This window comes from Telmatherina bonti, assembly GCF_933228915.1.
Source record: "Telmatherina bonti genome assembly, chromosome: 19".
NCBI lineage: Eukaryota > Metazoa > Chordata > Actinopteri > Atheriniformes > Telmatherinidae > Telmatherina > Telmatherina bonti.
In genome coordinates this window covers 20407627-20422004 of record NC_136617.1, presented here as the reverse complement: position 1 = coordinate 20422004, position 14378 = coordinate 20407627, and the positions used below count along the sequence as shown (strand labels likewise).

At 38.0% G+C, this 14378-nt stretch overlaps 1 protein-coding gene across 1 annotated transcript; it reads left to right on the top strand.

Annotated features, from left to right (window-relative positions):
- Positions 1-4881: 4881 nt before the first annotated feature.
- adnp2b (ADNP homeobox 2b) lies at positions 4882-13963 on the top strand. Its single transcript, XM_079259228.1, has 4 exons — positions 4882-5109; positions 5745-5865; positions 9036-9140; positions 10273-13963. Exons 2-4 carry the CDS (start codon positions 5758-5760, stop codon positions 13135-13137), a joined length of 3078 nt encoding a protein of 1025 aa, XP_079115354.1. The 5' UTR covers positions 4882-5109; positions 5745-5757; the 3' UTR covers positions 13138-13963.
- The last annotated feature ends 415 nt before the right edge of the window (positions 13964-14378 follow it).

Genomic DNA, 14378 nt, shown 5'->3' with positions numbered 1-14378 from the left:
GTACAATATATTTTGAACATAGATCAAGTATTTTAATCAATATTTCTCTTACTGAGAACTAAATGGGCCCTAGACCTCATTATGAAGCCCTTCAAAATATTTGTTACCCAATCATGTAAAACATTTTACACACTCACTGGTTCCAACAATTCTTTAAAATGATATCTAGGATCATTTCCAGACTCCCAGCACCATCCAACAACCAGCCATTAAGACCAAACAAAACCACCTTCTGTGTTTTATCATATGTAGTGTTGAGAGCATCTGGCATAACATTCATCTAAACTGGATGGTGAGAGAAAAACTTTGAAGCTGTCAGAACTCAAGCAAAGGTATTAGTGTATATATATGATTTTTTTTTTTTTTTTTTTAAATGTGTTTCATCTTGTTGCCTTCATTATGGACATAAAACACCCAACAACCAACATTTAAAAAGCGCAGGTATAAAAAAAATGCAAACCAACAACTTCCACAAAACATATCTCGATAGATACATCATAGACATATATATGTAGATGTCTTATTGAGCGCTGGAGAGTGAACCAGCGTTGCTGCCATATTGGATGGGTCTCTGCTTTCGAATCTTGCCTCAGGGACAACGTAGTTCCCCCGCATAACTTTTCTGTATAACAACGCGTATATATTACACACAAACAAAATACTTTTCTACATAAGTGGTTTATAAATTATGTTAACACATTGAATAATCTACTAAATGCAAATGATAAATTTTAATCCGATGTGGTTTAACGAAAAATATCTTGATGCTTCACAAAGACAGTTTTACATGGTAGCCTAATTACTCCTGCCTAGGAGGTTTTGTTTTTACCTGCTTTACCTGTCTGTTTGTGTTCAAGATAACTTAAAACGTTATGGACAGATTTTCATTAAATTTTCAGGATTTTTGGGCAATGTGAAAAGGAAGAACTAATTTAATTTAGGTGATGATCCAGATTACCGTTTGGATTCAGGAACTTTTTAAAGGCCTTACGCTCTTTGAGTGTTTTTCTGGGTAACTTTTAAATTGCACAATTTTGATACAATACTTTATTTTCAGACTTTGTACAACCGTATCTCCATATTGATAAACTGATCACTTTAAATAAAAGAAAGAGTCAACCATAGTCAAGTAAAAGCCAGCAATGATTCCTGTATTTTGTTCAGCATACGGTTTGCAATAACCGGTGAAATATTGAAAGCAGATTGTGTGAAATTACATTTCACAAGGTTGACTAATAATTTATTTGACCAGATAAAAATGGATATATAAATCTAAATGAATTGATAAACAATCAGACGTGTTAGTATCAAATTAATTTATACATGAATTTATTTTGTTGCTACCTTAGGTCTCAGTTAAATAGCACTTTAAAAAATGTTTTAGCATAAAAGCATGTCGTTTTTAATGTATTAAAGTGACCTGTATCATAACAATATCTCTGCCATTTGTAACAAACCAAACTGTGAGAAAAAGGTAAAAATTTGTGAAATTTTTTGTTGTGATTGGGCTTCCACCTTGAAAATAAATGCATTGGAGGCACATGGGAGACCCATCCAAGATGGCGGTTCAATGAGACATTAGCTCGTATAGGCAGGGTGATATTATGCGCCGTCGATGTATATATGATGTCTATGAGATGTATCATCCAATGGGTACTTAGGGGTAGAGTTTTTAAATGGTTTAAAAGTTGAAAAATTTTTAGTTTCATTTTAAGATTGAATCTGCCTTATGGTCATTGTCATTTGATGAATGAATCCTAATTTAAAAATTAAACCACTAAATTCAAAGTTAAAAGTAGATTAAAAAAAACAGTGGATTTGAAAATGGAAGATTGATCACCTGAAACAATATTAGATCTAAAAAAAAAAAAAAAACTTTGGACAAGTGCAAAAGAGGTTTAACCTCTGCTCCACAGTCACGTGTTCTTTTCCCGCATAGTTCAGTTTCACTTCTTTCACAGTGAGTCTAATCACTACACTTGGCTTAGACCAATAGCACTGAGCACTGAAGGTATGGCCTCATAGGACATAGTGCTGCTGTGTTTTAAAATGTAATCTCTGGTCAGTCAAAATTCTGCACTTAAGCCTGCAGGTTGTCATGTTCTCTTTGAGCTAGTGTGGATTTCCATGTTTTCTTTGAGCTACTGTGGGTTTTTTCTGGGTTTTCCAGCTCACTCCCACTGTCCAAAGACATGTCATGGGGTTAATAACATCCACCAAGGTGGTGGTCATGTATTCAGTGGTAATAGTTTGTCTGTCATTTGTAACATAACTCAAAAAGTTATGAATAATTAGATTTTGGGGGTGTTCTGGATCACCACCTGGATCCATGAATATTTTAAAGGATTCTTTACTAGAGGTAATATGGGATTATTTGGCAATAGAGCTTCTAATTGCAAAATAAGAGCCAAAATGATTGGAAAACAAAATTATTTTTGCTTGGCAGAGGTCTGTGCTCTGAGTACTTCTAGTTTTGAATTTGTAATTGAGCATGTATTGAAGTGCGATGGTGTTTTGTGTCTACATGTTGGCCCAAACGCATACAAAATGACACAGGCAACCAACCGTTTAGTCATGTGTGCTGCATCTGGATGTTATTTGATGGGTTTTGGTTGATGGGTTCTCATTCAATCAAATCAATCAAATTACATTTAATTTAGAAAGCACTTTTCATGCCAAGGGCAACTCAAAATGCTTTACAAGATTAAAAAAAATCATGCAATACTCCACATCAGTCTCTTCACTTTCACAAGGTGGTTAGAACTTGACAAACTCAACCCCCACAGTCTTGACTGTCAACTGATTAAATTATGGATGTCCACTTATGGTCGTCAAGGTATTTTATCCTACAGCTTTTAATTTTTCATTTGCTTCAACACTGAAAGAGAATAAAAGAGACAAGAATTTGGCAAGTTGATAAACATTACCCTGGTAAAACAGGGTACCTAAAAGGCTTGGCTCTGTGTACTAATCCAAATTTCTTTAAAGAGAAGAGTTTTTTGTCAAAAATATTTAGATCCAGCTGGACTTTTTAAACTTAAACAGCAATTAGAGGGGAAAATGTGGATATTGTTTGCCCAGAGTGCAACAGAAAATGTAGGTCATTTCCATTTCTATGTGGATGTTAAATCACATATCCTGTTTGCTTATCCCTAAACAGACCCAACTTTCATCCTGTGTTAAGTGGTTCCCAATAAGAATCTTGGGTAAATGTGTAAAGTATCTTGTAGTGTTTAAGTTTTATTTGAATGGGACAGTGCATATTAATGAATGTACATTGCTGTAAATATACCAGATTTAGCAGGTATATGCTGTCTGTAGTAAGTAAATCATTCTCAAATGTCACATACAGATGTATCTGTGTACTGTATATCTCCTGTAACTTCCCTGATTTTCTCTGGAGAAATTAGCTTTAGCTGTGTTTTCCTTTTTAACACAGGACAAAGAAAGATAACAGTTATGAATAGAAGTTTAATTTCTGCTCTCTTTGTATTTATTGAATGGTCTTTATGGATGATAGTAGTTCTGATAATAGACACAACACTGCAGAGCACCATCCTAGCTAAAACACTTACTTAGAAATTAATTACATTTGTGATAAATATCTCTCTTGAATGCAAGTTTGTTTAATTTGACTAAAAAAGAATGACCAATTTCTGAGTTGCTGATTTGGATTGGTGGCTCTCTATAATGTTTAGTGTTATACTCTTACTTAGATTTGCAAAGAAGACATTCAGAGTCCAAATTTGTTTTTTCTTTTGTTCTGTACTTTTGGTGAAGAGATGGTGTCATATAACTCAGTGGTCCCATGAGGATCATAAGGATCCCACCTTTGAGGTTTACTGTTCTGCAAGAATGAGAAATGCTGAAGCGCAATCCACTTTAGCACAGCTATCCATTTGCACCTTTGTTAAAGCGATAACATTTGAATCGTCTGTATGCCAGACTAAACTGTAAATGTGTGCTCAATGGTCAAAATAAGAATTACTCAATTCAGTCACCAAAGTAAACCTCAAAATATGATGCAAATGAAGTTTTAATGGTCTCTGGTACATGGGTTGCTAAATGGGTATTACAATGACTAATTTCTTCACCAGTTGGTAATCGATACAGGTATCAACTTCTAAACTGGTGATCTTGTGAAGTTTTGGACTGGAGTAATACTAGACTTTACTGAAGAGTGATTTGTCAGTGAACAAGTTGGCATTTGTTTTGTAAGGATTTACTCATGGACCACTATCATACAAGTGGCTCGCACCTTTTTGTAATCCAAATTGCATAGCAATGAACAATTGTTAAGAAAAATCCAATCGCAGTCAGTTCATATCGTCGAACAGCTGATGCTAGCCATGTAATTTTTTGGAAATGTAAAAATAATGAAAAAAATTATCTATACTTTGTGTTTAGCCACACAAAGAAATGTAGCATTAAAATCTTTTAACAAAATTTTGGTCCAATGTTATTGGCTTAAAAAAGTTGCATGATGTGACATCAGAACACAAGGACCACCCATTTAGCTCATTTTCTCGACGGATCATTGGTTAAGCTTAGTCATGTACCACGTGACTACCAGTTGTCTTCGATGTAACCACGCCCCCTACCTAGCTATTAGTTATTGAATCAGTAAAGTCTACTTAACAACTCAGATAATACATGAAATTTAGAAACTGAACCATAAAAGATATCACACGAAAAGTCAGGATCCGTGCTAACAATTAAAGAGAGAGTATAAAAAAGTTATACAGTTTATAGGAAAAGAGGTCTCTCATTGGTCAGTTTGTGCAGTATGCAAATTAGACAGCTACGTCAGATCCTGAAGTTGAGCGCCATTTTTTTTCCCTCAATAAGGGAAGAAAGGGACAAAAGCTGGACAAAAATAACTTATCTTCGGAGACTGCTTGGTGTTTTTGTCGTTTATATTTAACTCCGGTTTTCATCAGAAGGCTATTGTGGGCGGGGGTGCTGCTCCGGTGAGCGTCTGTGTGCAGCACTGGTTGCAGACGCAGCACACCGACACACAGTTGCGGGCCGGTGGAAGTGGAGAACCAAAGCCCTACTGGAGGTGGCACAGCGACGACTGACGTTCATCTACGCTGAAAACTGGTCGGGGTAAGACATACTAGAAGAGGTTGTGGGCATCCACAAGCAGGAAGATGCGTTGTGACCAGCTGGATGACCTAGCGTGCTGCTGTCATCATGCCACTAGCGGTTTCTTTTGCTAACCACAGTGTGGCCCAGAGACACACTATGATGCTAGCATGGTGTGCAATGTAGTGAAGGGACTGATGATAAGCAGGTGATACAAATCCAACTTTTTTAATAAAATGACTACAACGGACTGAATTATGCATATGTAACTGTATTCTCATTAAGAAAGTGACTGTCGCACAAATTGTATTTGAAATGCATCAGTACTTGTGCAGATATATACATGTTCAGCCATGCTGTAATTCTCATCCTTTTAATGCTTAGCGAAGTATTTATTAAGAGTGCTTCATCTGATAAATTAACTGCATTATTATTATTATTATTACTATTATTTTTATTATTATTATTGTATTTGCACACATAGCTACTTACATTGTTGTTTAGTGTTCTGATCCTTTTTATATTAATATTTAATCTAATTATTAATTATGTTTATTTAATCAAACCAAAACCATTGTGTCAAATTATTCTGTTATTTATAATTTTGCTGCTGCAATTAGTGGCATTTAATAAAGTTTTTTTCCCCCATATATAAGGTCTGTGGGAATCATGTATCAGCTTCCAGTTGGGAATATTGAGAAGATCCGAAAGGCGCGTAAGGCAGTGAAAAACATTTTAAGTGAGATCGGTCTACAAGATTGTCAGAACCTGTTGAAGGTATGTTGTTATCTTGGAAAATGATAAATGATATCTCCAGGATTTGGTTATGATCTAATGTGATTTATTCTGTTTAATCCTACTGGCAGCCAATAGTTTCTGTTTCCTTTGTTTTTCTTGTACTTTTGAAAGATCAAAGTGCTGTTTGCTTTCGGTAGCTAATGTGGGTTTTAAAATAAAATAATAGGTTGCCCTCTCTAAATTAAATCAATTTTGTGTAACTTGATGATTGATCACATGACCATGAGTGAAAAACAGGGGAACTTTGGAATTTTGCAAGACAACAAATTACAGGACTTACAGGTACAGCGTTAAGCTGGTTTAAATCATATTTATCTGATAGACTTCAGTGTGTTCGTGACAGGTCCTCCTCACAAACTACATTAAGTCATGGAGTTCCTCATGGTTCTGTACTTGGACCAATACTCTTCACACTATATATGCTCCCTTTAGGCAAAATTATTAGACGACATGGAATAAACTTTGTTATGCAGATGATCCTCAGATGTACTTATCCTTTAAACCAGATGAAACAAATCAGCCCGATAGGCTACAAAATTGTCTCAGACATAAAGACTTGGATGTCTAGAAATTTTCTCCTCTTAAACCTCAGACAAGACTGAAGTAATTCTCTTTGGTTCTAAAAAACTCAGAGCTAAATTTTCCAGTTTTGTAATGAACCTGGATGGTATTACTTTAGCTTCCAGTGCTACAGTTAGAAACCTTGGAGTAATATTTGACCCTGACCTGTCCTTTGACCCACATATCAAGCAGGTTACTAAAACAGCCTTCTTTCATTTACGTAATATAGCCAAAATTAGGGACATTCTGTCTCAGAGTGATGCAGAGTAACTGGTTCACGCTTTTGTTACTTCTAGACTAGATTACTGTAACTCTCTATTACTGGCCTGTCCTAAATATGCCCTGAAAAGCCTTCAAGTGATCCAGAATTCTGCAGCCAGAGTCCTGACCAGAATCAGCAGGAGAGATCATATTTCTCCAGTTTTAGCCTCTCTTCATTGGCTGCCTGTTGAATCTAGAATAGAATTTAAAATCCTTCTCCTTACATATAAAGCCCTCCACAGCCAGGCACCACTATATATCAAAGACCTCCTACTTACTTATATACCAAGCAGAGTACTTCGTTCCCAGACTGCAGGCTTACTTGTGGTTCCTAGAGTCTCAAGAGCCGAGCGGGAGGTAGAGCCTTTGGCTATCAGGCCGCTCTCCTATGGAATAAGCTCACAGTTAGTGTTAGGGTAGCAGACACCCTCCCCATCTTTAATACTAGGCTGAAGACTTATCTTTTTGATAAGTCTTATTGTTAGGGATTGTTAGCATTCCTTAGTTATGCTGCTATAGGTTTAGACTGCTGAGGGACATTTCCATTGCTCAGGATGGGAGCTTCCAACTCAAATCAGTTGGTTTCCTTAAATAGGCTATTATGAATTGGCTTTCATTATGGGTTTTTTTCCTGTCTTTAAAGCGTCTTGAGATGGCATTGCCGTGATTTGACACTATATAAATAAAGTTGAATTGAATTGAATGAATAGATGCAAACATGCAATAAACAACATAATTTAACCAAAACAAAGTGGAGTCATTATCAATGGATCTAGGAATCTAATGTATAAATGAATGTAGGACTATAACAGGGTGGAAATGAGCTGTTTAGCTGAGGTCTGCGCTTTTCGAGTGCTTTTGAAGTCATTATAGCAAATAGTTGTGATGCTCACCTTAATATTCTGGACCTAATTTTAGCTTGAACATTTGAGTTTGCTCAGATTGTCCTTTGTTTATGAGCAGGGACTGATTAGTGTTGAATGCTTTGAAAACTGAGAGAAATATTGTAAATAGGTGTAATTTAATTTTTCTGAGTATTTAAATCATTTTGAAACTAAGCTAATGAAGTTTGGTGTTCCCAGTGTATGTAATTCCTTCAAACATAATTAAATCTCATGGCTTGTTTGTGTAATATAGATACATAATAGCATTTTTATCAATGATTCTATAGTTTTGACTGATTCTCAATTTACATATGTTGGAGGTGATCTGCTACTTCGGTGTGTGGTTGTGCCATTTGTTTGTTGGGATTTGATTTAATAGTCCACATTTATAAAAAAAAAAAAAAGACTTTTTTATTTTATTTTACTTTTACTGTACTTTTATTGTATATTACTTTTTTTCTTTTCCTATTTCTGTTCTTTTTCTATCCTTTTCCTCTCCTCTCCAGTCTGGTCCAGCAGTATTATACAAACTCTGTAATACAAACACTTACGCAAAATAAATATAAAAATAAAATAAAAATCTAGAATATCAAAGGGATCATTACATCTATAAAGCTCCCTTTGGCAAAGTAAATCTGCCTTAGCAGAACACAGCATCCAGACCATCATTCTGCTTGCCTAAATGCTGGACAAGACAAACACACAAACAGAAAAGGGACTTATCTTTGGGCAAGATAATGATGTATATGACTGGTTTGCTTAAGTTTGGGGTGGTAAAACAGTTGTAATATTAAGACAAGTTTGGATTTCATATGATAATGACCAGTAAATGAAAAAAACAGTATTCAGTGGGTCTTATTGAAACATGTCTAGTTACCTGTCACTTGTTAACTCCTTTAGGACCTCTATGAGCAATGCAGCAAATTACAGATGAGGACTGTTTCATGATAAGCAAACATCAATGTAACATGATTTGTCAGGTAGTAACATCACTGCAAAGTGATGGTCAGCAGTGCTTAGTTTATTCTAACAAATGACATCATTTAATGCTTAACTGGTGTGATGGACTGGTGACTTGACCAGGGTGTATGCTGTCTCTCACCTGATGATTACTGGGCTAGGCTCCAGCCTCCCCATGACCCTGGATTAGACTAATCAGAATAAAAAATGGATGAGTAGATGGATGATGCTTAACTCAGTTGTGCATAATGATATGAAAAGTTTGAACTAAAACCGAGCATTATTGCCCTCATGATGATTGAATGTATAAATGATACTAGTTTAGACTGATAGTTTCAGTGTGATGTAGCTAACAAGCTGGCTGGTCATCCATCATTCATGTTTTAAAGTTTGCCATTTTTACAAAAAAGAAAAACACTTAAAATTTAGTACTGTAACTATCTGTTTATCATTCAGATTTTTTTGTTTGTGTTCCCTGTGCAGGATCTCAATGAAAACTCTGAGAAAAACTCAGATGAAGATGAAGTCTTTCAAGAAACGGAGTGGATTGATATCACAGAAGGATATAGTGCCAGACAGCAGAAGAAGGTAAATATAGTCTATGTTGCTATGGCTAATAATTTGTAATAATTAGATTACAGCCCCAATTCTGAGAAGGTTTGGATGCTATGTAAAGAATACATGTAAAAAAAAAATCCTGTGATATGCAAATCTCATAAACCCAATAGTTCATACACAACAGAACATTAAAAACAAAATACTGAATGTGAGACATTTTATTATTTAAATATAAAGGACAATATCGGCTCATCCCAAATCTGATGGCAGCAATGCATCTCTAAAGGTCAATGTCACGTTTACCACGTGTAGCATCACCTTTTCCTCAAACGGTCCATAAATGTTGGGGAATTGAAGATATCGGTTTCCGGACCGTTGGGTAAATAATACAGTCACCTGTACTGTCCTGATAAGATTGTAGCTGCTCAACACGCCAGAATCTTCTTGGCTGCATCTTGTTTTAATGATGCATCAAATATTTGGACTGCAGGCAGGACAGTCCAGCACCTGGACTAATGTACTGAGTAGCTAAGCTACTGTAACAGATGCAGTATGAGGTTTAGCTTTGTCTTGCTTAAGTGTACAGGGCTTTACCTGAAAAGACCATCCTGATAGACACATCTGGGTGGCATTGGCTCAAGAGGTAGAGCAGGTCGTCCAGTGACCTGAAGGTCAGCGGTTTAAATCACTTCGCCCTCCAGTGTCTGCTGTTGGCGCGCATTGGCCGCCACACTTCCGTCGATGTGAACCCAGGGCAAAGTACTATATAAATATAATCTATTAAAAATTATGGTAATAATAATAATAATAATAATTGATGATGATGAGCTGGTCCAAAACCTGTTTCTTTAGATTTTCTAAATGTGTTGATATTATGTACTGATGACTGTGATCAGAATATGAACACACTCTTCAGGGTGCTGCTGGTGGGTGAAGAAACATCTCAGCATTCACAGTATCCATGAATAAATATGAAGAAGGAAAAGGAGACATTCTCTCTTTCTCTTATTTATATATAAACATTACTTGATTTTAACATATTCATATTTGATATATATATCTATATAGATATATATATCTATATATATAATATATATATATATAAACTCTGTATTTTCCATCCTGTTTATCTGATATTCACTTTTCTTCTCTTTTTATACAGTGGCCCTATAGGTCTCGATCATTGTGTTGCAACCTGTGCAAGTACTCTTCACAGAACATCTACAACTTCAGAAGTCATGTCTCTCGTTGCCATGGGTATGTTCAGACATACTGTGCACTCGCACCCTGCTCTCAGTGCCTCTTCATCGCCCACCCCAAGGTTGTCAAAAAGCACATGCTCTTCTTCCACGCCAAACTCCCTGTACCAAACATGCAGCCGCAGAGGGAAGGCTCCACACCTGCTCATCGTAGTAATGAAAGATATCAGTGTCGAAAGTGTGGGTTTCCAAGCCCCTCCATCTTTCTGATGAAGAAGCACGTCATTCTCAAGCATCTGGATCATTTGGCAGAGCAGTACATTGGTTATAGATTACACCAACAAGTGACTACTTCTTTAAAGATCTACTGCTGTAAGGTGTGCAAGGTGAACACAGGTACTCTAGACCAAATGTTGCACCACATGCTAATGGAACCAGCACACTATTCAGTCAACACGCAAGTGCAGAGTTTAATTTATGAGAACAAGAACTACGCAATTAAACAAACACCCAATGGGAATGGCTTGTTTGTGACATTTCCATGTATCGCCCCTAAACCACAGCAACCTCAGATGTTCAACAGTAATTCTTTGGTCTTACCAAGTAATGGCCAACCTACTGGGACTGTAGTGGCTTTACAGCAAGTACAAGGAACTGCAAACAGTACTACTCTGATCTGTGCCCCTGGAACTAACCAAGCTTTTTTGCCTCCTCAAGCATCAGCGCTTGTGCAGCTTGCTAGTGCTGAAGCTAAAGGTTTGCTGCAGCCTGGTGCAACGATAGCCCTCCGAAGTGCTGTGTCCCAAAGTTCGTCAATGATCCAGCTTCCCACAGTGTCTAATGTGTCTCTAAAGCAGACACCTGTAACGCTGTCCGCTGCCACATCTCAACCACAACAAGCCCCACAAGGGCATCAGATTGTTCTTCCATCAGGACTGCAAGCCAGTTTGGCCACTGGGTCTGGAACAGCACCCAAGTCTGCAGTCATTACACAAAATGCATCATCAAACCACATGGCCCTACAGGGTACCATGCTGACTTCTCAGTCCCTGCTAAGTCACCTGATCCCGACTGGCAACAAGGTAAATGGCATGCCCACATATACTTTTGCACCACTGCAAGCAACATTGCCTGTCTCTCAGAGAACAACTACTCCTCTTAAGCCTGTTGAACAAACAAGTAACTCAGTACCACAAACCAAAAAATGGGTCACATGCCCCCTTTGTAATGAACTTTTCCCTTCCAATGTGTTTGAAATGCATACAGAGGTTGCACATCAGACAAAATCTTCTACATCCAAGTCAGAAAGTGTTGCTGCCAGAGCATCATTCCTGAAGAAAATGCCTGACAAAACTGTCAAGTGTCTAATATGCAAAATTCTGCTATCAGAAAAGAGCGTCTTCCAGCACCTGCTGCATGGCCTAAACTGTTTATACTGTTCTGCATTGTTCTTTTCAATCAAACAGCTTGCAGACCATGTCAAGCAACACAATCCTACAAGCAAAGCATACTGTGATTTCCTGAGGCAGAAGTACAGGGTCTACTCAAAAGGTGCAGGGGGAATCCTGTTCCCCTACTTCGATGTGAACACAACAGCACCTAAAGAGGTTCTAGGAGACACAGAGGTCAATCTTGCCCTTGTCACAAATTCCCTTGACCTGATCTTCTTTAAGCTGCAGCCCACCAAACAGCAAGAAATCTGCACAGCACCTGCAAAAATCAACAGTGCATACTGTCCCTTCTGTGACGAAAAGTTTAGGAGTGAATCTGATCATCTCCAGCACCTGAAACAGAAGCACTTTGTAGCGCCCACCATTCATGCCATCCTCAAGACGGAGGCTTTCAAGTGCATATACTGCAATGGGGTCTATACAGGAAAGGTCACTCAGCAGGCCGTCATGCTGCACATTCAGCGATGCCGCTGTTCACCAAAGCCACCACAGCCACCACAACCACTGAAGTCCACAGTAGTACTGCAACAGCAGCCACCAAAACCAGTCCAGCAGCTCAGTCAGACCTCTGGGCTGTACTTTGTCCAAGTGCCAAAAGGCCTGACTATGACACAGACTTTAACCTCAGCTCGTGTGATTCCTGCTGCACGGCCTGCGGATCCTCCAGAGACCGAAGCAGAGCTGCAATCTAAGAAGAGGCTGGAAGCTGCATTGAAGGAAGTCATGGAGGCCAACAGACGAGAGAGAGAAGAGAGGGCTGCCTTGCGTAAGAGGCGAGAGCTACAGAAACGAGAGCAGGAGAAAATGTTGCAAGAAAAGCTGTCGCAAGAGAAGAAGCTGACCCCACCAGAGCCTGAGTTTCAGAGTGACCCGACAGTCAAGCTTGTGTTGGAACCTACGGCAGTGGAGCGCCGCAGCAGTGACGAGCGCAGAGACTTCATATCAAAGTACTTCAACTTGAATCCTTACGCAACCAAATCCGAGACTGAAGAGCTGTGCAGGAGGCTGAACGTTACCAAAGCAGAGCTGGCAGCACTTTTCAGCAAGAAGCGCAGCAAGTGCATGAAAAGCCTCAAAAGGAACACAGCTGCTGTCTTCCTTGGCTTCAACATGACTGAGCTGAGCAAAGTTAAGCACAACCTCTTGATCCCAGAGCAGCAACCACCTGCCGATACCACAGAAACACGGCCAGATGATGCATCTGATGCAGCAGAAGAGATGGGAAACAGTGAGGATGATCCAGTACCAATGGATGAAAGCGGAGTGACTGGTATTCCAGAAATGACGAGTGAAAGTGGAACTAAAAAAGACGCAGAGCCGATGGATGAAAGTGTTGACAAAATTCCAGACGAGGAACAAGCAGAGCCGATGGAATGAGTTGAGAAATGTGTGAAAATGGGACCTGAAACAGCAAATAATGCAAATGTGACTTAAAAACAAACACTGCTATTTAATGATGGCCTTTTGTGTTGACAGTCATAGAAAAGTTTACCATGTCATGCAAAGATCATGTATTTCCTAACATACAAGTTTTTGTGTAACTAAGGACAGTATAGTGTGGCCTTTGTTAATAGTGCTTCATTTGACCTTGGTATGTTGACAGTGGTCCATATTCTAATTTCCATATAAACGCAATGCCATGTTGCTGATGCTTCCTGAAAATAATGATAATATAGACAGATAAGTAATAAATATTCTTTCACTGCCTGTTTAGCTTCATCAGGATTTGGCTGGAATTGGTTTCATTCAGCAGTGGTTACAGATTTCAACCCAAGTACTGATCCGCCTCTTGTAGTTGCCTTTTACACCCTTTATTTAAACCCATTTGTGCAAAATTATGATTTTGTTTGTTTAATATATAGATTTATTATCTCCAAGTTCATTTTATAAATTTGATACTTCTGTCACATGCACAGCTCCATCCATACTGCTTTTTGAGTTTTGTTGATAATTTCTGGTCATACCCTTTGGTCTATGTGTGTTTCTTCCTGACTATCTCCTGGAGACCAAATTGTTGAGAATGTATATGGTTAAATCCCCACAGTTGATGAAAATCTGACCATGTTTGCATGGCTTTATTTTTAGACAATATGATTTGTGCCACTGTAAAGTCCATGTATTTACGCATACTTTTGGAAATTCCCATATCAGTTCAACACGACTTAAATGTTATTGGGTGTTCCTTGTGCTGCTTCTGTTTTCCTGACTGCAAATTTTTTTTTTTTTTTTGTACTATACTTGTATTTTCTATAATTCATAGAATATGAAAGCTGTCAGGTTAGGCAACAAAATGTCAGTATGTCCAAGGCCACTGTGTTAAAAAGAAAAATAAAGTGGTTTCCTTTTACATAAAAGATTCACTTTTATTTTTACTTTTGAAAATAAAGTGTTATTTTAAAGTTGTTAAAGCATCCCAAGCTATTTTTCCTTTTAAATCAGAAACTGGAAACTTGTGGTCACAGCACTGGCACACGAATATGTGCACTGAAAGGTTTACTGGTAGTCCTACTTCACCAGTTGCCATATTCTTTTAAGAAACACTGCAGATTAACTATTTTATGCCTGGCACACGTCACGTTTTTGTGGGTCCAGCCAAACCACTTTATTAAATGCATGCA

Coding starts and splice junctions, on each gene's coding strand:
- adnp2b (XM_079259228.1), top strand. CDS start 5,758: ATGTATCAGCTTCCAGTTGGGAATATTGAGAAGATCCGAAAGGCGCGT. Junction 5,866..9,035: donor ATTGTCAGAACCTGTTGAAG/GTATGTTGTTAT, acceptor TTCCCTGTGCAG/GATCTCAATGAAAACTCTGA. Junction 9,141..10,272: donor GTGCCAGACAGCAGAAGAAG/GTAAATATAGTC, acceptor CTTTTTATACAG/TGGCCCTATAGGTCTCGATC.